The 26564-nt window shown below is 38.4% G+C and overlaps 2 protein-coding genes across 2 annotated transcripts; one reads left to right on the forward strand and one right to left on the reverse strand.

Annotated features, from left to right (window-relative positions):
- Positions 1 to 7636: 7636 nt before the first annotated feature.
- Positions 7637 to 11207, reverse strand: LOC144058889 (uncharacterized). Its single transcript, XM_077577519.1, has 2 exons — positions 10217 to 11207; positions 7637 to 9792 (listed from the first exon to the last, which is right to left on the reverse strand). The coding sequence occupies exons 1-2, from the start codon at positions 10338 to 10340 to the stop codon at positions 8249 to 8251; spliced, it is 1668 nt and encodes a 555-aa protein (XP_077433645.1). The 5' UTR covers positions 10341 to 11207; the 3' UTR covers positions 7637 to 8248.
- A 6451-nt stretch (positions 11208 to 17658) lies between these two features.
- ndufa4l2a (NDUFA4 mitochondrial complex associated like 2a) lies at positions 17659 to 20422 on the forward strand. The gene is made up of 4 exons (XM_077577567.1): positions 17659 to 17815; positions 19839 to 19924; positions 20090 to 20150; positions 20237 to 20422. The coding sequence occupies exons 1-4, from the start codon at positions 17771 to 17773 to the stop codon at positions 20291 to 20293; spliced, it is 249 nt and encodes an 82-aa protein (XP_077433693.1). The 5' UTR covers positions 17659 to 17770; the 3' UTR covers positions 20294 to 20422.
- Positions 20423 to 26564: the final 6142 nt, after the last annotated feature.

Raw genomic sequence — 26564 nt, forward strand, 5'->3', positions numbered from 1 at the left:
AGGGGGTGTGATAAGTTTAGTCCTCTCTCCCATTGTCTCCATTTGGGAGACTTGTAGTCTGTTGTGTGAATAGCAGGGGTCTTCTAATGCTAATCTGTTAAAATCAAATTGTTCCTGTTATGCGGAAGGATATAGAGGTCTAGGTGTTAACTACAGGCCACTATCATATTATTTTTAAAATCAGATCTGTGTTTTTTATAGTTGAATAAGTAATAAAACCAAATTTTAATTGAAATAAGACTTTTCATTTTAGATTTTTTGATTTCCCCTGCATCTCTGATAATTTATTCGTAGGTGTGAAAATTATTTAACCTTTGTCCTTATCTGAGTCCCATTCTAGAAGTCTGAGGAGCCCTGAAATTCGAAAGGACTTTCCTCCAAGTGGCCAGGGTGACTGACAGCTGTCACATTTTCTTAAAGTTGAGGTAACACGTAATGAAGATGTCTATGGTAGACATATGCGTAAATATAGTACTACTACTTGCTATAGTGTAGTGATCAAATTCAAATAAAACCACAAAATAAATAAATGAATAAATTAAAAAATAGTTTGAAAAACAAAAGATTTTGGGGGAATTTTTTATTTTATTTTTTCTTGGAAATTGAATGACAACAAGCAGTGTTCTCTTGCTATGACAACAAGCAGTGTTCTCTTGCTATGATCTCATCTCCCTCTGTCTGTTCCGAGTGTATAAATGTTTCAGGCAGGTTCAATCTTTGACTGAAAGGTGTTTCACTAGGGTGACTCAACCAAAAAGTGCTGGAAATGGAATGAACAGCATTCTCCTGCTATGCTTGATGTTCAGAGTGGACGGCGAATTGAACAATGGTCACTTTCGGGGGGGAAGTGACCGCACTGACTGCGAAAAGGATGGTACACTGTAAATCCGCTCGTCCTGTGACTGTTCAATGACTCTTATGCATTGTTTGAGCATAATGTCCAGCAACTTTTTGAGCAGACAGGAGTATCATCGATTCTGCCATGATGAACTTTTCCTGAGAACTCCAGTGCACAAAGCCCAGTGCCCGCTTTGAACTTTGCCCTGCATAAACTGCTATCGACAAGGACAGGAAGGAATATGAACTCCAGTTGTGGACTCAAAGTTCTGGAATCATCTGAGTTTGGTGCCTGAGGTCGTATGTTGTATTCTGTTTGTAGACATTTGCACTCTACTATGTCAGAAAGGAGATGTGATCTATAGCAACGCAGTTTCGGAAATTGAGAACAGCTTATGTGAATTAGGGTAGTACAAAATTCATTCTAATCTTTAAATACTATATTTTCCGTTGTTTGATGCTTGTTGAATTTGGCCTTCTATTTTTTTTCTTTTTTCCCATTTCTCTTTTATAACTTTGGCTTCTCAGTGTGGACTCAGATGTGGAACACTTACGGCGAATTTGCTGGTTAAATTTTAATTTTTGATTTAGGTCGCAGCACTGATTTTTAATTGGGTCATGATCTGCAAAGTTGCCTGCTGTGTTTTACAAGCCCCCACTACTCTGTAAAAGAGGTGAGGTTAATTAGCATTTTGAGAATACTTTTTGGTTGGTTTAAAGTAGGGATTTTGTTTTGTTTTTCTGATTATAACTCGTTTCTTTTTACTAGTTGAGATGGCAGATATTTGGAAGATTTGTGACCTGCAATAAATTAATGGGGTTGTTTAAAAAAAAAAAAAGGATTTTCTTCTCCTCCTGACCCTAAAAGTCCTCCGCTGCAGTATCTTAATTTACATCTTCTTAAGTTGTTTGTTTTTCTCACTTTAAGTTACCTGAACAGGATTCAAATTTACATTACAAACTCTTGCCTCAAAGGCTTTTGTTTTGATGGCTCATGGCTAGCTCAGCTGGAGATCTTTTTATAGTTCTGGTGTTGGCCAAATTGTCACAATTTGGTTGTTTTTCTAATCTACAGGACACAAGGTGTCTGTTTTTTCCTCTTTGAAGCAGCAATTTGGAAGCGGCTGCAGTTTTCACATTCAGGTCTGAAATGATCAAAATTGATCTTTATCAGATGGGGGAATGACTGGTCTGTCTGTGTATGGTTGAAAAGGAAGTCTGATGTGAGAATGACTGGTCTGTCTGTGTATCAAAAGGAAGTCTGATGTGAGAATGAAGTTTGGTGTGAGGAATTTACAGGCGAAGAATGGAGCGGAGAATGGAGAGGATTTGACTTGGAGAAAAGTAAGTTCTACAAAGATGACAAAAGACGACCCTTATAGCAGAAATACGGTAAGTATGTTCCATCTCAGAAACAATTGAAAAGTATCATTTCTAGAGCCCATGGAATATGCCATTTAGGTGTGGAAGGAACATTGACACACCTAGGTGACATTTTTTCATGAGACAAGTTGTTAAAAAGGAACTGCAGTGTTTATTTAAGGTATAAGTATAAATCTCTTCTCAGACTGTTCATGGCCCGGCCGGACATGAATAGTTCTGAGTTAAGATGATGTTGTTTTTAAATGATTTACACTGCTATAATAAGAAACCAGCGTTAAAAATACAGAAATTTGATGTACGACAAAGAGCACATTTATGCTAAATCTACAACAGTAAATATCATGGTAAAATATTTGATTAATCATTATCTACCATCATAAGGGTTTCCTAGGAAGATTGGATCAGACAAACCCGCTTGAAAAAACAAAACTTCATAAGATATAGAAAAGGCATTGAGATTAAAACATATTTGATTTAGTATATTATCTAAAAATAGAAATATTAAACAATTGGCCTCATAAAGTTTCAATGGCAACAAGACTTTCATTATTATGTCATTGAATGTACAAATGTCATTAAACGGATTCTGTTTGAATGCCACAACAAAAATAACTTTTTCCGTGTCCAACAGCATGTTTCAGGACCTACAGAACTTAAACAATTAACAAAAAACGAGGTGCTCTTTTCAAAGTAAAGAATGAAGTCTGTATGTTATAAGTGACTAAATGATAATGATTTTGCTTTCAGATATGGTGAAAAAATGGTCGATCTGGTTTGCTGATCATAATAGTGGGAGCCACACAAGGTCCCAGGCTCATCAAATCACATCAATTGACCCAGACAGAGGGGGTTGACTAAGCTGCTGATCTGCGTCCACACCAATTGGAGCCATCTAACGGATCCCACCACACCCGGTTCCAGTGTCTACCTGACAAGCTGCCCAAGGACGCGGAGGAAAAAAGATTCATTGGAGTGCCTTTTCCCTGGGCACGGATTGAGTCACACTGGGAATGAAGTCCCGTGACCTTTCCTGTGATCTCTGGCAGTGAGCCAGGGTTCGGAAAGAGGCTGACAAACGCCTCTTTTTTAAAAAAATTTGACCAACTGTCGAACGCACTTTTCATTCAACAAGACCTTCATCAGGAGATGGCTTCGAGGGACGGACACATCTGCTATTGCGTCGTGACACTTAACCACATCACATTGTGTTATGCCTCACATTTATTATGCCCCTTCCACTGAATTTTTTAATGAATCAAACTGAATTTTGACTGCTAAGCCCCTCTATCTATCTTTCTCTCTCTCTCTCTCACCTGCTATTCTTATTTCTAAACTCCACACACAAACATTGCTTCATTTTGCGACGATCAAGATCCACGCTGGACTTTCTCTCTAGACTATTGTGGGATTAAATGTCCGGTTTTTGAACTTATAGAAGTTCAATGGTAGGACTGAAGACATTTAATATTTTCAATTTGTGGTTTTACTGTTTTTGAATTTACTTATAGACATAACAATGTGATATAATCATGAGTGTTTAAAATAATACAGTGGAGTAATGATTTTGTGAACTTTATTTTATCCTCTCACCCTCAAAGCTATTGAAGATAGGAATGTGCATGATGTTATCAGAGCCTTTTGTCATTGGAGTCTAAAAGTCTGGGGTTAGGTCCTAATTGCATTTGTTCCCACAGTCAAGAAGGGGAACTGTATGTAAATGTCTTTACTAATAACATCACACATTTGGTCACTAGGAGTCGACATGTCTGTCCTTTAATCAACTTAGGAGGGGAAGAGGAACCTTTTTATCTTTTGAGTATAAATGAGTCGATGTTCTGTAAATTGTCACACACTTGGGGTCATCACGTTGCATTCTGATGTGGTGTCCTGACTATGTCTTTAGAGGCCTCTAAATAAATTCTTGCAAGAAAACTTCTTCATCAGATCCTGAATACAATTATTTTGGACACGCAAAGATTACACTTAATATAGTAATCAAAATATTCCTTCACTATAGACGCAAATATTCATTTGAACTATTTCCATTAGTTTAACATTTTTTCTACTTTTGTTAATGAGAGTATGGAAACCTATATTTTTTTATTGTACATTTAGAACAGATATAAAATGTGTGCTTAATCGTGAGTTAACTATTGAAGTCATGCGATTATTTACAATTTTAAAAAATTATCGCCTGACGCGATTTAAAGATTATTAAAAATTAGGGGCGTCAGGCAATTAAGTTTTTTAATCGTAATTAATCGCATGACTTCAATAGTTAACTCACGATTAATCACACATTTTATATCTGTATTTCTAAAAAAACAATTCTAGGTTTTCATACTCTTGTTAACAAAATGTTAAACTAATAGAAATAGTTGAAATGAATTTTTTACGTCTATAGCCGTCAATGGCAGTGAATGAGTTAAATGTCCCACTGAGGTTCTGTATGCATCACAGCTGTAGCCAATTATGACGGGGTTCCTGACCTTGGTTATTGTTAAGAAGGTCAAGTAGGGGGGCTTTAGGACCCAGATGCGGGAAGGCAGAGCAAGGAGGCAGAGGTGTAGTCCAAAAAAAAGGTTTTAATTTCTAATCAAAAAAGCTATCTTCAAAGTACAAAATAACTTGAACTAACGGAACATGAATCTAAACATGGCAAAACAACTTAAGCAAAACTAACAGCATGACAAGGTTCCTGACAAGGTTCTCCACGTCACGCTGACCTTTTTTGTCAGTGTGACGTGGAGAAAGACTTACAACAACAATGAACCGACACAGACAGAGGGAAGACAGAAGACTAAATACACCAACACTAATGACACAACAAGACACACCTGGACCAGACACAAGTGGCTGAGGGCACTGATTGGATGACACATGAGGGTAATGGGGAAACAGGTGGAAACAATCAGGAATCAGAGTTGACACACACACCACACGAGGAAGGGCAAGTGACCAGAAACGAGAGGAGTCAATTTTCAAACTAAAACAGGAAATGACAAGACAAGGGGAACTCACAAGGAAAACAGAAGCTAAACGTGACAGGAACTAAACATGACTAGAAATCAACATGACAAAGACAATAGAAGTGTGTGTATATGACTGGACAAATCTTTTCACTCCCCCAATTTAATTGGCCTATTTTAGCTCTTTTAAAGTCAGCAAAAATTGATTGATTTTTTTCCCCCCTCAATTTTTGCTGATTTTATTTTTTTAAAAACACATAACATAACATAAGGCAAAGTTAACCCTATAAAGCCAAATGTATCATATTAAATGCAAGACATTTTGAGCCCTCTATTGAATTAGTATATTTTTTCCCCTTTAAAACCCTGATGTATATAATCTGACACAAGCATTTCACAGATAATCCATTAGAGGGCAGTCTCACCCAGGTGATGGCTTTTCCAGCGACCTTGCAAGATCGCCCCAATTGAGACAAGAGACATCTATACTTATTAATAGTGGGAAATGTTCTTTCTGATTTTGGGAAATACTCATGTTTGATACGTTATTATATATTTTTAAAAGTTATAAATGTACGACTTCAAAGCATTGTAACCGGATGTATCAAATATGACACAAATCAAAAGTCATATGTGGAAGTGGATTTTGTTGAAAAGGACCGATCAATACTCTATTTACAAAGAATCCGAATTTTCTCTCATATATTTCATGGTTCTGCTTTTATAGGGTTATTTCATTCATTCAAAATTGTCAACAAAACGATCGATTTTGCTCTCTGTTTTAAAGTTGAACAATTACCGATACGATGGGAAAAATGTTGGAAAACAGTCAAATAGTCTGTCTGTAATTAATATCCTCAACGTTGTAAGTTAACCAAAAAGAAAGTGTTTTATTCATTTTTAAATAATTGTTCAATTAATCAGTTATCAGAATTTTGCTCTGCCAAATATCATAATTGAGGCCAATTACGCTTAAAATAAACTTTTTTTTAATTTTGTTTTTGTTTAAATCCATGTCGGTCAGGCCCTAGATTAAATATTTACAAAAATATAAAGCATGTGGACAAGCGCATGTTTACATTTCATGTGAAAGGACAAGATGGATGTTGCACCTGTCCTTGCAGCAGTTCCAGTTGACAATCGTCCCCACAACATCACAACCAACACAATAACGTGCTTGTTTGCTTTCTGATGAGTCCGAATAAGATGCATGAGATGATGGACGCAATTTTGGGTTATCTGCATATATTTTAATTGTGCATTTGAATACCTACTAAAGCTCTATTACAGTCTTGTTTCCATTCTTTTGTTAGATTTTTATTTTACTGTTTTAAGCCGCTGGAGCTTCATTCTTTTTATTAGTTTTTTCAGCTTTCCATTTCTCGTGAGACTTGACATCTTCCTGTGCTGTCTTTGAAACTGATATGTTGTCAGTGAGGAGGTCCATAAGACGCTGATGTTTTTGCACGCCTTTCCATTTCCTCCAGTTTGCTCCCCAAAGGCCCCGAAGTCGAGGAAGCAAGGGAGCAAAGACCTTTTGATCTCTTAACAGTTACAACTACACAGCATCCTCACAAGATAACAATTGTTGTCCAATAATTTGGATGAATGTCGCAATTTATTTATTCTTTTTTTTTTTTAAGAGGACTAAATGGATACCAGCAAGAGATCAGAAGCAGCTGTAATCTTCCCCTCCCATTCCTCCTCCTCCCTCCTCCTGCCCCCTTGTTTAGTGCAACAGGTCTAGATGCGAACTAACGAACAAAGTGAGGCCAAGCAAACGCAAAGAGCTGATTTAAGTCCCTCTTTTGTTTAAAAAGATTTCGGGCAGCGGTGAACCATGCCAGGAAGTACCCTGCCGAGAGTAACCTCAGTAGTAATTAGTAGTCATTTTTATTTTCTGCTTCTTTTTTTTCTTTTTCTTTTTTTTGCACGTGTTTGGTCTGAAGCTATGAGTCAAATCGATAACACAGCTGATAAAGTTGATCCTAATTAGATAGATAAACGTCTTCTATGAAGTAACTGACAAAAGAATAATGGAAATCAGGCATTGCTTTTTTGGTGGGTCCAACAGAATCATTTACAAAAAAAAAAGTGGCCTGGACCAAAGGTTGCATCTCTAGATTTCCCGTTTCAGCTCTTTTGACAGATGCGCAACCGAACTGAGATCAGGACTCGTCATAATAGTGTGATGTTTTAGATTTTGATTTTATTGGACCAGAACGCTTTGATAATAGGCTTCAGATTTCATTGTGCAATGTGGATTCAAGGCACCCTACCAGAACAAAACCGCAGGTCTCTGCAATGCTGCACAGTAGGTGCACTGTTCTTTTCTTTGTGCACAAAATTGCTAGTACACTTTCACAAAGGCAAGAAAAAGCTATGATTATTAAAAAGTAAAAATAAATAAATAAATAAATAAATAAATAACTTGAAACTGACGAGACTAGAGTTTGTCCAAATTTATTCCGACAATGCCAGATGTGACAAAACTGTCACATTAGATCCATGTTAATAGATAGAAGCATTATATTAATATTAGGAAAACGCATGACAGAGAGGCATGGAGGGCCATGATCACTGATGTCTGTAGCAGACCTGGCACATGAAGAAGAAATATACGCATATAACAGGGTTAAGTCAAGACAAATACAAGTACACAGATCCTTCGTTCATTCAGCGGTAGACAGCATTTCTGCACCATTTTAAAAGTCAATCCATAAATGAGTTCATATCAGGCCTCATTAATCACGGCTATTCTCACCAGCACACCTGTGCCTCTTAGCGTTGGCATTACTTGAATATATTTGACTACAAACGGAGCAGGCAAAAGGCTTCTCTCCAGTGTGGGTTCTTGTGTGTCGGCTTAAGCTGTCCTTGCAGGCAAACTTTTTACCACAAACTGAGCAGGCAAAAGGCTTCTCTCCAGTGTGGGTTCTTGTGTGAATTTTTAAGTGTGGTTTTTGAGAAAAGCATTGACCACAAACAGAGCAAGCAAAAGGCTTCTCTCCAGTGTGTGTCCTTGTGTGTTGGCTTAAGTTTCCCTTACGAGCAAACTTTTAACCACAAACCGAGCAAGCAAAAGGCTTCTCTCCAGTGTGGGTTCTTGTGTGATTTTTTAAAGATTTTCTTTGAGTAAAACATTGACCACAAACCGAGCAGGCAAAAGGCTTCTCTCCAGTGTGGGTTCTTGTGTGATTTTTTAAAGTTATTCTTAGAGTAAAACATTGACCACAAACCGAGCAGGCAAAAGGCTTCTCTCCAGTGTGGGTTCTTGTGTGATTTTTTAAGTGTGGTTTTTGAGTAAAACATTGACCACAAACCGAGCAAGCAAAAGGCTTCTCTCCAGTGTGTGTTCTTGTGTGATTTTTTAAAGTTATTTTTTGAGTAAAACATTGACCACAAACGGAGCAAGCAAAAGGCTTCTCTCCAGTGTGGGTTCTTGTGTGTTTGCTTAAGTTTCCCTTATTAGCAAACTTTTGACCACAAACTGAGCAAGCAAAAGGCTTCTCTCCAGTGTGGGTTCTTGTGTGTTGGCTTAAGATTCCCTTACGAGCAAACTTTTGACCACAAACTGAGCAAGCAAAAGGCTTCTCTCCAGTGTGGGTTCTTGTGTGCATTTTTAAAGTATCTTTGTGATTAAAACATTGACCACAAACCGAGCAGGCAAAAGGCTTCTCTCCAGTGTGTGTTCTTGTGTGATTTTTTAAAGTTTTCATTTGAGTAAAACATTGACCACAAACCGAGCAAGCAAAAGGCTTCTCTCCAGTGTGGGTTATTGCGTGTTTGCTTAAGTTTCCCTTATTAGCAAACTTTTGACCACAAACTGAGCAAGCAAAAGGCTTCTCTCCAGTGTGGGTTCTTGCGTGTTGGCTTAAGTTTCCCTTACTAGCGAACTTTTGACCACAAACTGAGCAAGCAAAAGGCTTCTCTCCAGTGTGGGTTCTTGTGTGTATTTTTAAGTTGCTTCTTCCAGTAAAACATTGACCACAAACCGAGCAAGCAAAAGTTTTCTCTCCAGTGTGGGTTCTTGTGTGCAATTTTAAGCTTGTTTTGTAAGAGAAACGTCGGCCACAAACTGAGCAGGGAAAAGGTTTTTCACCAGTGTGGCTAATCATATGTTTTCTCAAAGGAAAGTTGCTGCCAAAAGATTTTTTACATAGAGAACATTCCCAACGTTTGCTGCCAGTGTTACATGTCACGTCACCGTCAGACTGCTCGTCTTCAGTGTGAGAAGAGTGTGGCGCGTCTTCAGCATCTGACATTAGAGCTAACCGGCTGTCTGCTTGTGATCCTCCACGGTGGTCCTCATCATCTTCTGTTGTTATCAGTTGTCTTGAGTTGCTGCTTGAAGGCTCCGCCCCTTTGTTGTTTTCATATAGACATTCATCTTTAGTCTTCAAATGGACATCAGTCCTGGGCAACTCTGTGAACTCCTCCTCCTCCTCTTTAATGTATAGCGGCAGCTGCTCCTCTTTATTTATGTTGGGAGGGTGTGGCTGCTCCTCTTCTTTAACCTGGAGAGGCTCCAGGTTGTCCTCCTCTCTCACACCAGGGAAGTCTGACTCCTGCCGCTCAGAACGAAGATATATTTCACAGACGTCTGCGGGACACAAGGTTTTGTAAATTCACTTTATTGTGGGGTTATGTATTTTATATTTAAGATTATCACATGGGCCACGTGAGCGCAATAATAACAAAGCCGGGAAAACGTTCGTGTGTATACGTGTATAGATGTGTATGTATGTGTGTAGAAACAACAGATTTGCCTCAGCTTGTGTTTAAAAAAAATAATAAATTAATAAAATAAAATACATAAATTGCCATTTCTTAGTGCTGTGTGCAAGTAACACAGCGATGTGAAAATGGAAAAAGCAGTTCTGAGAAATTGAATTAAGATCTGAGTAATGTACCAAAGCGACAGACACAAACTGTAAACGCAAGGTAACACAGTGGTCGGATGAAGATTCCTCTCAAAATAAATAAATACATATTGTTGAAAACTATTGATTAAGCAAGCGACAAACCTGCTCTGTTCAACACAACACGAGGCTGCTTGCGCACAGCGTCCAGCAGCTGACGTTGTCGCTCGTTCTCCTTCTGTGCTCCACAAAGCTCTTTTTCGCACGTCACGTTCGTTGCAGCACACATATTAACGATATCGGCGACACTCTTTGCTCACACTTGGCGTCTGCTGAGCCAATTAGTCGCTAACAAAACGCGTCTCCTTTTTTTGTAGTGGCTAGCAAGCTAAGCTAAGCTAAACAGGGCCGAGAGATGTCGACGAGCACTGTCTGATACGAATGTAAGCAGACACGAAATGTAGTAATTATTTTAGACTTCTCTAAAGTAGCGCCGCACGCACAGTGTCGATGTTTAAGTCCATTCAGTCCAAAATCAAGAAGGATCATACAGCAAAGCGCGTAAGCGTGCGTGTCGACGCCAAAGTGGGCTGGAACGGAGTATCATCGTCACGTGGAACATACGGCAACACCAGCTGGACAAATCTCATGGCCAGGGAAAACCATGATCTAATAATAAACAAAAATATCACGCTGAACGATATATTTACCAGGAAAACAAAACGGACACATTAAAATTGCATTTGGACGAAAAAGAAACACGTGTAGGTTGTGTGTCATTTGCAATCAACACACAAGGGAACCGGTGTTGATTGTGCCACTGTTTGATGCCCTGCAAACAGCACCGAGGCATTTCTGTAGTGATGCGCGCTGAATGCCAACACGCCCGCCGAACGTTACCAAAAAAATAAATAAATACTGGCCTGAACATATGACTGTATAGCCGATAGCCCACACATGCCGGTCTGCGCAAAACGTTGAAGCCTGAGGGCGGCGACTTCGCTCATCCCATATCACAAGCAGCTATTCAAAAAGGGAAAACGTTTTTAACCAAATATTGAATAACAAGCACAATATGATACAGTCGCTGTAACCGATGGAATTATTCATTAATGTATGAAAAAGAAAGTGCCATTATTGGCACTTGTTAAATGATGATATAATTTGTCATCAGTTGCGTGTCCAAAAAATTGGAGATTAGACTTCTTTGCGAGAAAGGCTCCTTGCAAGAATGATTTATCAAAGAGATCTCTGGTCACACATATTGAATATCACGTAATAATTGTGTCAATCCAAAGAGTGCGTGTGCCCCCTCCCTTGAGAGAGAGAGCTCTTTATACACCCCAGTCTGTAGAAAAACGCCTTTTTCTCCTCCCATGAATAAGAAAAACAGATTGGTTCTCACAATGTTACATAACAGAAGAAAAACAGAGAAGAAAACAGAATCTCAGTACACAGTTTGCACCTGTCTTCATCTTTTTAGACACAACATATTCTTCAGTGTACCAGTTCGTACTTTTTTCCCAATACAAAATCTCAGTCAACAGATTTAACTTGACAGCTCCTGATGGTAGTAATGGGAACTGTGTGTGTGTGTGTTCTCTCACAAACAGAATATGTTCTCACGCAGGACACTGAGAAGAAATTTTAGACAAAACAAGGTACCAGATAGGTTTAAGGTCGAGTTATATTGAGTTCAACATTATTATATATTTCACCTGCTCTACACATCTATAAAACATTTCAACATGGTTAAAATATGAAATAAAGAATTAAAAATGTTAATAATGTCAACACACTCCACAGCAAAGCAGCAGGAAGCGACGAAATGTCTAACAGGATTGTGCTGGATGGCAAAGGTCAGGCAAACACGATGGTATTATGGCTATGCCCAAATGCAATAATGTGAGTAAAAGCAGTCAAATAGTGACATTCTAAAGTAGCAGAATAGTGTGGGGGAAAACTAGCAGGTTTGCAACGTGAAGCGTGGAATCTGCAAGAACGCGGCACATTTATGAGGGGGGAGAAACAGAAACCTGGGCAGGAAAGAAATATTGCAGCGCCAATGCTTTTCTGTCGGGCTTCCAAATAAGGAGATGGTTATTGCGCTAGCAGAGACCAACCACATCAAAATAAGCAGTCACACTTTGAAGTGTTGGCTACTGCAGGCGATAAAAAGGCCGACACACCGAGGGAAAAAATCCCGAATTAAATTAACGGGAATATTCCCGAACTATGTAGTACACATAAGAACATTTAGTCATTTATTGCATACGTAGCCAAATAGAATAGTAAAATCTGCTGTTGCCGGCCATTTACCCAAAGTATTCTAGCTTCTGATTGGTTAGCGTTAGTCAGCTCTGACTTCCTCTTCCACTTCAGATGCTCCCATGGTTTCATCCTGACGTGACAGTGGTTGCTGGGACTGTTTATGTATTTGTGTCGGGTATCACGCAAAAGCAGTGTAGTTTTTATTTTTTTACATGGCAAGGGCCCATATTTGGACGTTTATGACTTAGACAAAATGGCCGCCACATGCTTTATTGTATAGCAGCCAATCAGCAAAGAAAGTCGAATAGTAGCAGTGTCTTTAACAGTGTTCAGGAAACATATTTACAACATTTCATAAGTCTCCTCCCTTCATCAGTCGGAAAGACCAAATTCATGCGTCAATGATTTTGGTTAGCAACTTAATTCAAGTGGGCTCAGCAGGTAACGCTTTCACGTACGATAGCATCTATAAAGTGAAATCAATACAGTTAAAAGTAGTGCTGTCAAAGTTAAAGCGTTAACTACTTAATTCATCACAAAACATTATCGCATGAATCATGTATTAACGCAGATTAATCACTATATTATTATTTTTTTCATTTTAAATTATGCAAGTGATTAACTGATTAGAAAAAGAGGCGCATGAGTGTGTGCTTGTTGGTTTTGGTACAATTATACATGGGTTTCCGTGGGTTAAGTAATTTCCACGTGGCATTGTTTCTTAGTTTTTTAAATTTTTAATTCAGAACTCTCAAATACAGGCAAGCTTTTACAGAGAAAGAAAGCTCACAATAATAATAATAATAAAGTAAATTACACTTACAATAGTATTACTATTATTATTTCATCTTCCAAGATTTTTCCGCAAAAATTCAGTACCGTAGATCACACCGGGACAAATGAGGATCAAACGATGTGGCTCCATCTGACTCGCTGCGCTATTATTTTTCTAAGAATTCCGAGTTACCATGGCAACGCTATTCCCAAATTAAGTCCCCATTGGGAATGAATGGGAAAACGAAAGTGATCAAATCAGATCAAGCAGCTTTTTTTTTAGGTACGCCAAGGACTCTCTCCCCCTCGACCACCCGGGTCGGCGGCCATCTTGGCCAATTGATTAGGTATTCCCAGGATTCTCGCCACTCCGCTCGCCCAGGGCGACGGCCATCTTGGCCAATTCATTAGCTACGCCAAGGATTCTCGCCACTTCGCTCGCTCAGGGCGGCGGCCATTTTGGCCAATTGATTAGGTACGCCCAGGATTCTCGCCACTCCGCTCGCCCAGGGCGGCGGCCATTTTGGCCAATTAATTAGCGTCGCCAAGGATTCTCTCCCCTCCGCCCACCCGGGGCGGCAGCCATCTTGGCCAAATGATTAGGTACGCCAAGGATTCTCGCCACTTTGCTCGCTCAGGGCGGCGGCCATTTTGGCCAATTGATTAGGTACGCCCAGGATTCTCGCCACTCTGCTCGCCCAGGGCGGCGGCCATTTTGGCCAATTGATTAGGTATCTAAGTGCTACTACTATACTACTACTACTACTATGTCTACAAGTACTACATACAGTACATGCGTGTTTCCACCTTGCAAGAGTCAGCAGTCCCATTCAAAATTTCCGCGGGAATTTTTCTAGTTTAACATTGTTTTCCACTTTTGTTAACAAGAGTATGAAAACGTAGCTTTTTTTATTGTACATTTGGAACAGCTATAGAATTTGTGATTAAGTTAACTAGTGATTTCATGCGATTAATTACAATTAAAAATATTAATCACCCGTCGCCCCTAATTCTTAATCTTTTTTTTTTTTAAGAATTCATGGCAGTAAATGAGTTAATTATAATGAGGACTTATTTACTTAAAACTGTCCTGATTTCAGCCTCTCAATAATAAATATTCACTGATGTCTAATAGCCCTCCATAAAATCTGACGACGTGTATGTTTAATCAAGTAAGACATTTGCAAATATCTGCTTTTACTTTGGGAAACTAATAGACCAACCAGTCAATTAATCATGATTAATTTATATTAGTGCATTTTCTCAACTGTCAATTTGAAAATGCCCTTTCATTTTAATAGAGGGAATGAAATAAAACATAAATCACATTTATCGATTCATCAAAAAATAATCAACAGATTAATCTACTTTTAGATGAATTTTTAGTTGCACCCCTAATGTATATGCAAATACATGTATATTTATAGCCTGTGCAGGTGCAGTATACGTAGGCTATGTGTATTTAAAGAATGGGTGTGAGTGCGTGTGTATGTAGGCTATATATTGCAGGTGCTCCACACAGACAGTGCATGTTGTCAACCTGGCAGACGTGCAGTCTAATAGCGTTAAGTAGTGTGTCACTGCTGAAGCTTCGAACCCTCTGCCAGCCTGTCCTGTTTCTCCTCAAAACACACGCACACACACACACACACACACACACACACGCGCACACACACACACACACACACGCACACACACAAGTTTGTTTTACTGTCTTTGTGGGGCCATCTCATTGACATAATGCATTTCCCAGCCCATCCCCATAACCCCAACCATCAAAAATTATTGCCTACCCCTATTTCTTACCCTAATCTCAACAATAACACAATTCAAACCTTAACTCTAAAACCAAGTCTTGACCCTCAAAATGAGGTCTAAACTTGTGGGGCTCAGCAAAATGGCCCCACATGGATGGGTGGGCCCCACTGTGTAAGAAAAACAAGACACACACACACAGCAGGGGCATAGTGAGGCTAATCGTAGCCCAACCAGTCTTGTGAGTTGTGACTGCAGGATGTTTAGCTCAAATTTAACAAGGTCGATAAAAAAAAAACACAGCACAACAAGGCAGTATTTTTGCGTGAGTATTTATTTCTGTGTCGACAACCCTTCTTGCCATAATGATGAATTAAAAAAAAAAACTGCTGGTGCAACTTGATGACATTGCAACATGGTTCATTTTAAGTTCATTTGATCCCCCCAAAATAAAAGGATAGTACCTATTCCATTTTGTGTTATCCTTCCGCTTTTTTTTAAGATCCATTGTCAGATGAATTGCTATTACTTCATGTCAGCATTACACGGACTTCAGCGCAAAACTTTCTGCTGCATCATGCAGGTAGTGTTTATTTCTAAAAGGGTATCTCTTTATGTGAAGTAGGGATAATGGTGAGCTGCTGTGATCACACCAGGCACTCTTTAGGAGAACAGACCTAGAATTGCTGTATGATTTCAATGTAACTTGATAGCCTCAGAGACTCTCCAATATTATTTTGTATTGAATGCAGAATGGATTTTTAACTCATTCACTGCCTTTGACCGCTATAAACGCAAAAATTCATTTGAACTATTTCTATTAATTTTACATTTTTTCTACTTTTGTTAATAAGAGTATGGAAACCTATATATTTTTTAACTATTTTTTAACTATTGAAGTCATGCGATTAATTACGATTAATTAATCGCATGACTTCAATAGTTTACTCACGATTAATCACACATTTTACATCTGTATTTCTAAAAAACAATTCTAGGTTTTCATACTCTTGTTAACAATGTTAAATGTTAAACTAGTAGAAATAGTTGAAATGAATTTTTTACGTCTACAGCCGTCAATGGCAGTGAATGAGTTAAATGTCCAACTGAGGTTCTGTATGCATCACGGCTGTAGCCAATTATGACGGGGTTCCTGACCTTGGTTATTGTTAAGACAATAGAAGTGTGTGTATATGACTGGACAAATCTTTTCACTCCCCCAATTTAATTGGCCTATTTTAGCTCTTTTAAAGTCAGCAAAAATTGGTTGATTTTTTCCCCCCTCAATTTTTGATGATTTTTTTTTTTTTTTAAAACACATAACATAACATAAGGCAAAGTTAACCCTATAAAGCCAAATGTATCATATTAAATGCAAGACATTTTGAGCCCTCTGTTGAATTAGTATATTTTTTCCCCTTTAAAACCCTGACGTATATGATCTGACACAAGCATTTCACAGATAATCCATTAGAGGGCAGTCTCACCCAGGTGATGGCTTTTCCAGCGACCTTGCAAGATCGCCCCAATTGAGACAAGAGACATCTATACTTATTAATAGTGGGAAATGTTCTTTCTGATTTTGGGAAATACTCATGTTTGATACGTCTGTTTATTATTATATATTTTTTAAAGTTATAAATGTACGACTTCAAAGCATTGTAACCGGATGTATCAAATATGACACAAATCAAAAGTCATATGTGGAAGTGGATTTTGTTGAAAAGGACCGATCAATACTCTATTTACAAAGAATCCGAATTTTCTCTCATATATTTCATGGTTCTGCTTTTATAGGGTTATTTCATTCATTCAAAATTGTCAACAAAACGATCGATTTTGCTCTCTGTTTTAAAGTTGAACAATTACCGATACGATGGGAAAAATGTTGGAAAACAGTCAAATAGTCTGTCTGTAATTAATATCCTCAACGTTGTAAGTGAACCAAAAAGAAAGTGTTTTATTCATTTTTAAATAATTGTTCAATTAATCAGTTATCAGAATTTTGTTCTGCCAAATATCATAATTGAGGCCAATTACGCTTAAAATAAACTTTTTTTTAATTTTGTTTTTGTTTAAATCCATGTCGGTCAGGCCCTAGATTAAATATTTACAAAAATATAAAGCATGTGGACAAGCGCATGTTTACATTTCATGTGAAAGGACAAGATGGATGTTGCACCTGTCCTTGCAGCAGTTCCAGTTGACAATCGTCCCCACAACATCACAACCAACACAATAACGTGCTTGTTTGCTTTCTGATGAGTCCGAATAAGATGCATGAGATGATGGACGCAATTTTGGGTTATCTGCATATATTTTAATTGTGCATTTGAATACCTACTAAAGCTCTATTACAGTCTTGTTTCCATTCTTTTGTTAGATTTTTATTTTACTGTTTTAAGCCGCTGGAGCTTCATTCTTTTTATTAGTTTTTTCAGCTTTCCATTTCTCGTGAGACTTGACATCTTCCTGTGCTGTCTTTGAAACTGATATGTTGTCAGTGAGGAGGTCCATAAGACGCTGATGTTTTTGCACGCCTTCCCATTTCCTCCAGTTTGCTCCCCAAAGGCCCCGAAGTCGAGGAAGCAAGGGAGCAAAGACCTTTTGATCTCTTAACAGTTACAACTACACAGCATCCTCACAAGATAACAATTGTTGTCCAATAATTTGGATGAATGTCGCAATTTATTTATTCTTTTTTTTTTTTTAAGAGGACTAAATGGATACCAGCAAGAGATCAGAGGCAGCTGTAATCAGATATAAAGGACTTGTTTCCCCTCCCATTCCGCCTCCTCCCTCCTCCTGCCTCCTTGTTTAGTGCAACAGGTCTAGATGGGAACTAACGAACAAAGTGAGGCCAAGCAAACGCAAGGAGCTGATTTAAGTCCCTCTTTTGTTTAAAAGTAGTGCAGAGCAATGAGATTTCGGGCAGCGGTGAACCATGCCAGGAAGTACCCTGCCGTGAGTAACCTCAGTAGTAATTAGTAGTCATTTTTATTTTCTGCTTCTTCTTTTTTTTTGCATGAGTTTGGTCTGAAGCTGTGAGTCAAATCGATAACACAGCTGATAAAGTTGATCCTAATTAGGTAGATAAACGTCTTCTATGAAGTAACTGACAAAAGAATAATGGAAATCAGGCATTGCTTTTTTGGCTGGTCCAACAGAATCATTTACAAAAAAAAAAGTGGCCTGGACCAAAAAAAAATGGTTTAAAGGTTGCCTCTCTAGATTTCCCGTTTCAGCTCTTTTGACAGATGTGCAACCGAACTGAGATCAGGACTCGTCATAATAGTGTGATGTTTTAGATTTTGATTTTATTGGACCAGAACGCTTTGATAATAGGCTTCAGATTTCATTGTGCAATGTGGATTCAAGGCACCCTACCAGAACAAAACCGCAGGTCTCTGCAATGCTGCACAGCAGGTGCACTGTTCTTTTCTTTGTGCACAAAATTGCTAGTACACTTTCACAAAGGCAAGAAAAAGCTATGATTATTAAAAAGTAAAAATAAATAAATAAATAACTTGAAACTGACGAGACTAGAGTTTGTCCAAATTTATTCCGACAATGCCAGATGTGACAAAACTGTCACATTAGATCCATGTTAATAGATAGAAGCATAAGAAAAACTGTTGCTACTGTGAAACATGGAGGAGGCTCAGTTAGGTTCTGGGGCTGCTTTGCTACATCCGGCACTGGATGGCTTGAGTCCGGTGCAGGGTACAATAAAATCTCCAAGACTATCAAGTCAAATGTGCTGAGCAGTGTCTTAATAGCTTGATTTCATTCGTCAGGTTAACAACCAAAAACATACAGCTGAGCGGATTTTGACTGGTTTGTCAACAATGTTTGAGGGAAATGCGCCTCTTGCACACATAGAAAAATTGTGCGAGGCGTGCGAGACTCAAAGTGATGCAAACAGCCACAATGACAAAATTGTGTGTGTGTTGAGGGGGCATGGGGGTGGTTTGGGGGCATTCAAGTCTGTACCTACAGGGGAGAGGATTATAATATTTATTTATTCATTCATTTATGTATGTATTTATTTATTTGTTTGTTTGTTTGTTTATTTATTTATTTCAAGCTTGTCGTGCTGACATGAAAGCTCTTACGTGTGACAATTTTTGCTTCGTGTCAATGGTTTGGGGGTGGGTGGGGAGTGCAGGCTGTCCAAGCCGCCACCATCACGTCACATGAGACAGAAAGACAAAAAGAAAAGAAGACAAGCTGTTGGTCAGGCAAAGGTGCTCAAATCAAACCACATGAAATTAACTCATTCACTGCCATTGACGGCTAGAGACGTCAAAAATTCATTTTAACTATTTCAACTAGTTTCCCAAAAAATTCCACTTTTGTTAACAAGAGTATGAAAACCTTTTCTTTTTTTTAACTGTACATTTAGAACAGATATACAATTTGTGATTAATCATGAGTTAACTATTGAAGTTATGTGATTAATTAATTTAAAAAAGTAATCGTCTGAAACCCTTAATTTTTAATAATCTTTTCTTCTTTTTTTATTAGAGGCATCAGGCAATTAAATTTGTTTATTATAATTAATCACATGACTTCACTAGTTAGCTCACGATTAATCACAAATTTTATATCTGTTCTAAATGTACAGTAAAAAATGTTCTAGGTTTTCATATCTTGTTACCAAAAGTAGAAAACAAAAAATAGTTGAAATGAATTTTTGACGTCTATAGCCGTCAATGGCAGTGAATGAGTTAATAGTAAAGTTACATTATTATTCACTTTGAGTTCTATTCATTCACACATTCCACTATTCGTGTAGCTGCTGTTGAGTCCAGCTCAAATACATTTGTTAGTAATGTACATATGACATCTTTGTTTTTGTTTACATGATGATGATGATGTTAATTATAATCATACAAATAATGATATTTGTAAATTACCATTGACAAGGTTGAGGACATAACCCCCCCCCCCCCCTCCCCACCCCTGTGTTGTCTATCTCCCTCAGCTAATCCCTCAGTTTTTCTTCATCTGCTTGGGAATGGGCAGCGCTGTTCTATACCTGGCCCGACTGGCCAAAGGACCTTATGTCATGTAAGGACCTTGACCTGGTGTGAAAAAAATCTGTTGCGCTTTTTGCTACTTTTAACTTCTGATTGATGAATGAATTGATTGGCAGGTGTAGCCCACATTTTTTAAAGACTGTCAAAGTAAAGCTGATCAGAGATTAACATTGGACTTTCTCTTTGTGTGTTTTAGCTGGGATAAAACCAATAACCCTGAGCCCTGGAATAAACTTGACCCCACGTATCAGTACAAGGTGATATACTGTAGTCCACACACGCAAACACTGCATCAAGCACACAACACTAACAATCCTGTGACTCTTCTTCCTTTCCACTTTAGTTTGTGGCCATCAACACTGACTATAAAAATCTGAAGAAGGAAGGACCTGATTTCTGAATTGAGTCGTCCATCCTCTGCCAGTCCAAATAGTCACACGCAAATATTGCAACCACATCAACTTTGTTGTAATTCCTTTTTAAATGTTTTAGAACTGGGATTTCGTTATTAAGAAGTCAATAAAAATGAAAAAAATATTCTTCTTTAACTCTTTTATTTTACTCCCTCTTTTTTTTATTGCCCCCAACAAAAAGGGGATATTTTAGAAAATACAGAAAAACACAGAAAAAACATGTTGGTATTCCAAAGCTTACACAAACTGAAATGTCAATTTCTTTACTGATTTAAATGTGTCTGTTTGACTACCAATATAATAATACAAAAAAGCCCATTTAGTTAATAGTTGAATAATTAAATATTTGTCAGGACCAAGCACTGAAACACGAAGCAGGAATATGAGAGTCTGTGATGGATAGAAGTCATGTACAACCATCCATTTTCTATGGCGGTTGTGTGAGCTGGATTGATGATTGGTGTCAGATAGAAATCTTTTTCCATGATACGCTATATAGGTTCGCCGTCAACAACATCCTGTGTGCACATGTTTGGCATTCAAACTTCTTTTCATCAGCAAGAGTGAGGCAACAACCCCAATGGCCAGTACGGTTGATACACTGGAAGTCAACACAGAACAACATTGCCATTGATGACTATAGACGTCAAAAATCCATTTTTACCTCATTCACTGCCATTGACGGCTATAAACGTCAAAAATTAATTTGAACTATTTCTATTAGTTTAACATTTTTTTCCCACTTTTGTTAACAAAAGTATGAAAACCCATTTTTTTTATTGTGCATTTAGAACAGATATAACATTTGTGATTAATCATGAGTTAGTTATTGAAGTCAAGCGATTAATTAATATTAAAAAATGTAATCACCTGACGCGATTTAAAAAATCAAAAGACGAAAATTATTTAAAATTAGGGGCATCAGGTGATTACAATTTGGAATCGTAATTAATCGCATGACTTCAGTAGTTAACTCACGATTAATCACAAATATTATATCTGCTCTAAATGAACAATAAAAACTTCTAGGTTTTCATACACTAGTTGACATAAGTGTGTGTGTGTGGGGGGGGGGGGGTGGGTTAAACTAATAGAAATAGTTCAAATGAATTTTTGACGTCTATAGCCGTCATTGGCAGTGAATGAGTTAACTGGGCTGGCAGTGAATGAGTTTTAAAGTGGAAGTCAACCTTCAACATTTCTTGACAATAATATGTTATATGTGACCTCACTAGTGTAAACATGACATTCTGATTAATATTACATTTGTGGATTATGAGTTATGAAGCAAAATCCAGCTGTTTTTATCCATCTCAGGGAGCGGCCATTTTGCCACTTACTGTCTGAAGATGACATCACAGTTGCTCAGTCTCAGGCAATGACCAATCACAGCTCAACTGTTGTCTGAAGCTGAGCTGTGATTGGTTATTACATGAGACTTGAGTAATATTAATGTCACCTGCAGTCGACAGCAAGTGGCAAAATGGCCGCCCCTTGAAATGGATAAAAACGGCTGGATTTTGCTGCTTAACTCATATTCCACTAATGCAAAATTAACCAGAATACCACATTTAGACTAGTGGGGCTGCATAGAACATATTATTGCCCCCCCCCCCCCCAAATATTAGTATGAAGTCTGTGACCTGAATGAAAAAGTATTTATTTTTAGTCCAAGTGGGGTTGAAGTGAGATACAAAGAGCTTCCACACGAAGAATTTCTACGGGTTTAGGAGTCTACCCTGAGGGACACCCGCACGCCGTGTCAAAGCAGCAGTCGGGTCGTGAGAAGCGGGCGCAGATGAGACACTATTTATCTTGTTGCTTTTGAGTCTGTGAGGACGTGCATCCTCACATCGGTTTGTATGCATTTGCCGAGGACCGGCCTGAAAGCTCCGCTGACCTTTGAGCCGTGCTTCAGCTGGTCAGCCTCTGCGGACGTGACACATTCCACTGAGGGGAAAACGTGGAAAAGCAGAGATCCGATGCGAAGCAGTGAGACATGGAACAAAGGTCCATTCATTTTGGAGGCAGAATGATTATTTAATGCTCCAGTAGGCAGCAGCAGCATACAGTAGACTTTTGCATTTTTTGCCGAGACATTTTTAAAACTTATGGAAATATTACCTCAAATAAAAGAAAAAAGAAATAAAGAAACTAATGTTTTGTGAAAAAAAAAAGGTTTGAGCTCCTTAACTCTTTGACTGCCATGGACGTTAAAAGACATCAAGTAAAAACCTACGGAGGGCCGCCAATGACGTTAAAAGACGTCATCCAATTTATTTTTATTTATTTTTGAAACGGGTGGAGGAAAGCCTTGGCCAGCTGTGGTGAAAGTTTTAAGCAGATCTAGTTAGTCTAATGACTATTTTTGGCCCCTAGATGGCAGCAATGACTCTCTTTTGACAAGATTGGGTAGGCGTCAGTAGAAGACGTGAGGCGGAGCTAGAGAGGACAATGGCTGGGGAAGGGAAGAGAACATGGCGACCGGTTGCAAGCAGCTCACGCTCGAGCAGTTTTTTTCAAAGACGAAAAGCATCGACCAACGCTAAAGAGCACATTGATGACGACGATGTTCATCATCGATGATGATGATGGCGACTCCGAGGTTGACGCCGAAGTTGGAAGCGTTGACGGGCGGCTATGACGACGTCATAAAGGTTCACCGGCTAGCGATGCTAACACCGGAAAACGCGGAGCACAACCGAGCACTTCTGCACAAGGACGACGAAGAGTACCCCAAGTCCAATGCATATTCATCGTTGGAATGGGTACAGTCTGCTACTTGCTATTCCCCGGAAAAAAAGGCCGTCAAGAAAGTGTAACGTCTGCACGCGAAAGGGACAATCGGTAGTGAAACCACTCATCGCAGTGAAGCTACTCTGTTGTGCAAATCCTGCTCCCTCTCCTTGCACGCAGGGGAGTGTTACAAAAAGAAAAACTGTTTTTGAAACATCCACATAATTGTAAATAGTACCACAGTTGCACACATTTGTAAATAGTTTGCGAAATTGTTTTCTCAAATTGTTACACTGTTGAATGGAAATAAACATATTTTGCAATCTAAAAACACTTTTTCATTGTTGGTGGTGGTGTATTACAGAAGTAAAGCACTATTTAGGTGTTTGTGGCATCATTCATGGACAAAAAGAAGTGTACAATTCACTAGAGTGCATGAAATAACATTGTTTCACAAAAAGCTCTTTTTCTCCGCTTTTTGTTTCGAAACAAAGCATTTCGGTGAAACTAACCATTTTCTATTGTTGATTACTGAAGAACGGTATAAGGTAGAAACAAACTTTTTTTTCTGATGAAAATATGGTCATATTTCATTTGGTAGTATGTGTGTTTCCATAGTCCAAACACAACATTTTCTGTGGACCTTGAAAGATCAGTCAAAATGCTTAAATCGGCTGGCACTGGCGACATCCCGTTTCTGAAAACGTCTGGCAGTCAAAGAGTTAAAAAAAAAAAGATACAATGGAATTGCAGTCCAAGTTAGCTGGGTTATAATAATTGTCATTTCCCTTCCTGAGGGGTTAACATTAGGTGATGCTGTTAATATTTGTCAACTTTGGGCCAGTGAATCCCTTTGAGACTCATTTGTGATTATGATTAAGGGCTATATAAATAAATTTGACTTGACTTGACTTGGATTTTTTTTATCATAGTTTTTTATATTTCTTTCAGCTTAGCTTTTTTTCAATTCATAGTTTTAATTAGTTTTTGGGTTTGTTAGCGTTGACTGGTTTACTTAAAAAAGAGAGAGCTAGGTTTTAGTTTAGTTTTCATAAGTTTTAGTATAGAGAGTATATGTGGAGTGCAAGATTTAAAATAAAATAAAATAAATAAATGTTATTAAGTAGGTGTAAAAATACCATTTCATCTTCTTCTTTACGGCTGAATAGTAATACCAAAATAAATACAATTAAAATCAACACCAAAAACTCATATGAAATTATTGATAAAAATTACAACAAATTACATTTTTTGTTGTAATTATAATTAGTTTCAGTTAGTTTTACAAAAATGTAGTTTCATGTTAGTTATCTTTTTTAGAGCACTGTCATTATTAGAAAAGATTGGTGGTGCAGCAATGAGGACAAATGCTATGTCAAATGAATATAGGATGTAGAATGGAACGATTCATGATATTTCTTTGAATTTACTTGGAATAAAACGCCAGCTGAGCTATTAAGTAAGCAACATGGTATAGTGAAACCATCGTATTTACTTTCTTACTTACTTACTTACTTTCTCCTAGTGTGATGTTGTAATTCCAGTCTTTTTTTTTTCCTTGCTCTTTTCCAAAATGTTATTTCATAGAAAGGAAATGACCAAAGGAAATGCCAACAGTGTAACACGCTGGTTCTGTGTTGATCAACCACAAAGACCCCACCCCCCACCCTTCCCCCTCCCACATTATCAAGCCAAGTAACATTTTAGTTCCCAGAGCCTGCAACAAAGCCTGGCGCCCTCAATAGTTTGAAGTGGGGCTTAGTGACAAAAAGCCAAATACCCAAATGTACTTGTACTTATGTTTCTTTTTGAAAGCAAACAACACAAGCCACTTAACCAGCGGTGGGTGAATACTACTTGAAAATGTAACATAACTGAGGGACTTTATTCGGTAGTCACCTGCTCCCAACAATAAATACAGTTGTGCCTTGAGATACACGTTTCATTTGTAACTCAAAACGCTCGTTTCAGATCACTTTACCTAAGTAAACTGAATTAATGAATTACTTCATTCCAGCCTACAAAACAACTTAATTTTTTGTCACTTTTTAAAATAAGAAAACTAGCATTTTCTAATATTGCACATTATGAAAACATACAAAAATGACATATTGAAATACAATGTAAAGAAAATTGAGTTTTTGACTAATTTTTTGCTTCATTTCAATGGACTTCTGGTGTACGTGCCTTGGCCACCGGGGAGCACTATAGTACAGATATAGAATTAGAGACACACACAAAAAAGAAGACTTTCACATCTGACTTAGTAAGCTGCAGTGATATTCACCGTTTGCTCCAACGGATTTCTGTTGCAGTTTGTAAACACAACATTCAAAACTGAAACCAGTCCTCCAATCAGGAGCCGAATTTGCATGCAGCTTCATTCATTTGATGTTTCAGCCACAATGTGTGTTAACTTTAGCTTCAGAAATAAGGTGGAGCTACACTGCCTGGTGATATAGAGAACATTTGTCTTCATGGCGACTCTACTTTAGTGGGCCATAATGTTAGTGGACCGGCCAGGACACATATTATGTTGTGTTAATCTGTGTTTGTGCTCATTTGAGTGACAGTGTTTATACAAATACAATATGAGAGGAAGCTGACGCACCCTGACCTGGAGCTAGTGGTCGAGGAGTCAGTCACCCCCATGGGGGAAGGTCTTCCTGGCGGATAGCTCCACCTACTGGTGGCACTTTGCACTGTACAGTCTTGTAGGTGGTTTGTCATGAAAACAAACTGTCAAGTTCTGCAAAGAAATTGATGATGATCTGCTTTTGAATCTGCTATTATTACACGTCATGACTGATAATGTCGCTATTATGTTCAATGTGCACTCTCACACATTCATTTATACAAAAAGAGCCTTGGGATAATTTGGAGATTGGAGCTGCAGTGAAAACAAGATACAACTTCACAGCCAGGCCTCCACAGCTAAAAATGGCTGCCTTCATAATGAAAAGCCTGCCTCCTTCAGCTGTCGGGAAGTTGGAGCTTGAGTCCATCTGAAAACAGGTTGTGTGATGGTGTGACTGACCAATGTCGGTGGATGACTTTGCACTGAGGCTGAGACACTGACAGCGAGCCACAAAGACACACACATCACACACACACACTCACACGCAAAAGGGCTCTCACAGTTTTGAAAGGGAGAGGGGCGGGGATCTCAAAGTGTTGGTTGGCTGTAGTTGAAAGCTTCTGCTGAAGCAACCTGCCCATTTGAAGTGCAGTCGAAATCCTGTTGAAGGGAGCGTGTTTCCAGCTGTTCGCATGGGATGCAAAAGGGCAAGTACAGTTCTTCCTGCAGTAATGCTGTGACGGATAAAACCATACCAGCATACTCTAAATCAATATTTATTGAACCAAGGCACTTATTGGGTAAAAGAAAAGTCACAATAAGTGGATGCATAAATTAGAGAGTTTCATTGTTCTGCTGGCTTTCACTATACATCCTGCCATAGATAGATAAACACAGATACATTAACTCATTTGCTCCCAAAAACGTATAAATATGTTCTATTT

The sequence above is a fragment of the Vanacampus margaritifer genome, chromosome 1, assembly GCF_051991255.1.
Source record: "Vanacampus margaritifer isolate UIUO_Vmar chromosome 1, RoL_Vmar_1.0, whole genome shotgun sequence".
NCBI lineage: Eukaryota > Metazoa > Chordata > Actinopteri > Syngnathiformes > Syngnathidae > Vanacampus > Vanacampus margaritifer.

What these genes read in the sequence shown, in the direction of transcription:
- ndufa4l2a (XM_077577567.1), top strand. Translation starts at nt 17,771, where the DNA reads ATGAGATTTCGGGCAGCGGTGAACCATGCCAGGAAGTACCCTGCC. An exon ending in GCCAAAGGACCTTATGTCAT is followed by an intron (nt 19,925 to 20,089) that starts GTAAGGACCTTG and finishes TGTGTGTTTTAG; the next exon opens with CTGGGATAAAACCAATAACC. An exon ending in ACCCCACGTATCAGTACAAG is followed by an intron (nt 20,151 to 20,236) that starts GTGATATACTGT and finishes TTTCCACTTTAG; the next exon opens with TTTGTGGCCATCAACACTGA.
- LOC144058889 (XM_077577519.1), bottom strand. Translation starts at nt 10,340, where the DNA reads ATGTGTGCTGCAACGAACGTGACGTGCGAAAAAGAGCTTTGTGGAGCA. An exon ending in TGTTGTGTTGAACAGAGCAG is followed by an intron (nt 9,793 to 10,216) that starts GTTTGTCGCTTG and finishes TGTGTCCCGCAG; the next exon opens with ACGTCTGTGAAATATATCTT.